The sequence below is a fragment of the Mastomys coucha genome, unplaced genomic scaffold (assembly GCF_008632895.1).
Source record: "Mastomys coucha isolate ucsf_1 unplaced genomic scaffold, UCSF_Mcou_1 pScaffold22, whole genome shotgun sequence".
NCBI lineage: Eukaryota > Metazoa > Chordata > Mammalia > Rodentia > Muridae > Mastomys > Mastomys coucha.
This window is the reverse complement of record NW_022196905.1, coordinates 13,872,106-13,876,016: the sequence shown is the minus strand read 5'-3', so window position 1 is coordinate 13,876,016 and position 3,911 is coordinate 13,872,106. Positions and strand designations below refer to the sequence as shown.

At 41.0% G+C, this 3,911-nt stretch overlaps 1 protein-coding gene across 1 annotated transcript in view; it reads left to right on the top strand.

The window, feature by feature from the left end:
• Window positions 1-3,911, top strand: part of Wdr92 (WD repeat domain 92) — a 24,632-nt gene that overhangs the window by 11,827 nt on the left and 8,894 nt on the right. Inside the window, exons 4-5 of the mRNA XM_031342847.1 lie at window positions 266-367; window positions 3,192-3,307. Coding sequence (XP_031198707.1) covers window positions 266-367; window positions 3,192-3,307 — 218 coding nt within the window. The remainder of the gene's footprint in view (window positions 1-265; window positions 368-3,191; window positions 3,308-3,911) is intronic.

The window sequence follows — 3,911 nt, the reverse complement described above, 5'->3', positions numbered from 1 at the left end:
CAGAAATCCGCCTGCCTCTGCCTCCCAAGTGCTGGGATTAAAGGCGTGTGCCACCACCACCCAGCAGGAATCATTTCTAATGCTAACGTAAAATTCTCTCTAGTATCAAGTACAACTTAACCACTTTGAAGTCAGAAAAACATGAATAGTTTTCAGATGTTGTAACAATTATTGTCACATGTACAAATAACTGTGGAAAGAGAATGCAAACAGGAAGTGCGATTAGTCACTATGAATTTTGCCAACTCCCTTTTATCCATGACAGGAACTGTAAAGGTGTGGGACCCAAGGCAAAAAGGGGATCCTGTCGCTAACATGGAACCTGCACAAGGAGAAAACAAGAGGGACTGTTGGACTGTGGCATTTGGTAAGTTACCAACAAGATACTGCATTTCAGGTTCATGGTGGGTCAGGAAATTACAGGTAGTCTCCTGTAGCCTGTTCTGTAGACTATTCTGAGCTTTGTCCAGTCAGGTATCGTGGTCTTCATATGAGTCTCAGGCTAGGGTTTCATCTTCACTGTGCTGTTCATTGTGACTTGGGGAAGTTACTGTATGTACAATATTGCTAATAGAATTTGTTTAGAAGTGTTGAGGAGCCAATGAGGTAATGTCACTAAAGCTCTTAGAATGTGCATAGATTATTGAGTGTCGAAAATATTTACTATTATTATAATAGTTTGTTTTTATACGTTGTCTTTTCTTTTTTTTATTAGATATTTTCTTTATTTACATGTCATATGATTTCTCCTTTCCCAGTTTCCCCTCAAAAAAAAAAAAAAACAAAACAAAAGCAAAAAACAAACAAAAAAAACAAAAACAAAAAAACCAACAAGAACAAACCCCTGTTGCCTCCCTCCTCCCTGCTTGCCACCCCACCCTCTCCCACTTATTGGCCCTGGCATTCCCCTACTCTGGGGCACAGAACCTTCACAGGGCCAAGGGCCTCTCCTCCTATTGATGATCGACTTTGCAATCCTTTACTATACACATGCTGCCAGAACAATCAGTCCCACCATGTATACTCCTTTGTTGGTGGTTTAGTCCCTGGGAGCTCAGAGAGTACTAGTTAGTTCATATTGTTGTTCGTCCTAAGGGGCTGCAAACCCTTCAGCTCCTTTGGTCCTTTCTCTAGCTCCTTCATTGGGGACCCTGTACTCAGTCCAATGGATGGCTGTGAGCCTCTACATCTGTATTAGTCAGGTACTGTCAGAGCCTCTCAGGAGACAGCTATATCAGGCTGTATAATAGTTTTTTAATTGATAATATTGCCCTAGTTTAGTACCAAATGCCGTTAATAAGGCTAAGTGAAGCCTCAAATGCAAGTGATAACCTAAAAAAAATCTTGCATTACATTTTACATAGTATTTACTTTCTAGAAAATAGTTATACCCTTACATAATTATTTCTTATAAGTCTGAAATTTTTGACCCTGTATTAATATACTTATAATGCATATTGGTCTTGTTAGTGTTGCTGCTTGTCTTTGACTATAAAAGATGAAGGCCAGAGCCCAGGCTAGCCACACCTTCCCAAGTAGCTACAATTACAGGCATGTACTGCTGCATGCAGCACCATATTGAGTTTTAAACCTGTGGGTTTTTTTTGACAAGGCTGTCTCAAATTGGCAGAGATCTTCCCACGTCTGCCTTTCAAGTGCTGGGATTATAACATGTGCCACCACACCTGGGTTTTGTGATTTGGGTTTTTTTTGTTGTTGTTTTGAGATCTCACTATATTGCTTAGGCTGCCCTCAAACTTCTAGGTTCAAGTAATGCTGCTGCTCCAGCCTTCTGAGGCACTGGGACTGCAGATGTGCACCTCCATGCCTGACTTTGGATTTTTTTTAATTACTATAATGTGAACATGCAACAGTGAAACTGGGTTGTCATAGAGGCCTGAAGCACATGGTTTAGTGAGGAAGGGCTGACATCTGCTTTACTTAGAGTGTAAAACATAAGTAATAAAACATGGCAGAGAGACGCAGAGACACAGAGAGAGGAAGATCAGTTTGATCTCGGAACAAGGATTCCAGAGTTTTCCGTTTCTGAAATTGGGAAAAATTTGCAACATAGGGAATTACTTCAGGATGCCCTAGAAGGAGATGGTGGAGCAGCTGGTCACAGAAATGGCTCTAGCCACAGTTGTTTGTGGGGCCTGGAGGTAGTGGTCTGCTTTGGGCAGTCTGTGCATGGTAAGATCTGCTCTGAGCTGTCAGGATGTCACTGGTGCTGAGTAGTAGAGGTGGGGAAGGCATCATGGTGATTAGTTGAAAAGTTTCAGGCAGGGTTCCAGGTAAAAAGGCAGTGAAAGTGATTCACAAGACAGATAGATATAGAATAAATAGTATTTACAATTTTGTGTACATCAAATGGAGAACAAAGTAAAGCATTCTGTCCAAGATGCTCATGAGAAATAGAGAGAAAGATGTTATTCATGGAAAAGTTCCACAAGCATGGGGCAGTCGTAAGCTGAGGTCAGCTTGGGACCTAGAAGGGCAAGATACTGGTACCATCAAGAGCTCACAGGAGAAATGCAAGCCTGGAGTTTATGAGAAGGAAGCTGGAGGCAGGTGAGAATGAAGACATTGGAGTCAGGTATCCCAAGTAGTGTCACATACTTCCTCTTCCCTTACATTTTCTCATTCTGTAAGAGCTATGTAGGAAAACCATCCTGGAGTTAAAACATGCTGAAATTAACATCACATTCTAAACTTTAGGTATGGTCATCTACACCACTAAAAAACTTTCCAACTCACTATAGAGGTGGAATAACCAGAAAAATATTCCGCAAAATAATTTTAAAATGTATTTGCATTCATATATTGCCACGACAAGGAATGAAAAAGAAGCACAAGCATATTTATCTTCCCAGGCCCTACTAAATGTGAACCGTAGTTGGTCTGCCTTTGAAGGTTTATAGGGACTATAGAGCTCCATGCTTGCCAAAGAAGGCCTCAGTCATATCTGAGCCTGAGAGAGCATTTCCTCTCTGTTTAGAACCCAGTAAACACTTTCAAGTAGACTTATGTCACAGAGTTTCTAGTAAGCATTTAAAAAAAACCAAAAAGGTAGTATTCCTCATCTCCTGTTGGCATTTTCCCAGGGTAATTTTTTTTTAATTAGATTATTTTTCCTAGCAGCCTTTACCTTGGATTTATGAAGACCTGAAATGTATCTTGATTATTTCCAGGCAATGCTTATAATCAAGAAGAACGTGTTGTCTGTGCTGGCTATGACAATGGGGACATCAAGCTGTTTGATCTGAGAAACATGTCACTGCGGTGGGAGACAAACATTAAAAATGGGGTACTGTGCATTTCTGTCCTCTCCCAACTTCACTGAGCATGTTTGTGCCTACTCTGTACCTCCAGGCACAATAAAGGTCTCAGATCCCTTCTCTTAACCCATGTCTTTCAGACTTCTACCAAGAATTAACTTTACAGGGCCACACCATCTTGAATCTAAAGGCTGCCATGCATCCTTTCTTACAAAAGTAAACTCATGAGCTGGAGGGACGGCTCAACCATTATAGGCTAAGCTTACAAACAAAGTATAAGAAAGTGAACACACTCAGATGTGGTTTCTCCAGAGTTAGCCACCTGCCCACCTGAGCACCAACCAATGATATTAAATTGAGTAAATAAGAGGCCTCTTTCTGCTGGAGTAGCAAAAGCTCAGCAAATACCTTTGAACTTTTGGTTCTTGAGCTTTATTAAGGAATTTGGTTCCTTTCTGATTTCTGAAGGCAGTGCTAAATAAGGAAACATTGGGTTGTGACCTTCTACTGAGCATGGGAATCCAAGATGGTGTTGTTGATCAAATTAACTCAAAAGGTTTAATGATTATTCAAGCACTTCCCCATGGTCCTTTCTCTCTCTCTCTCTCTCTCTCTCTCTCTCTCTCTCTCCTC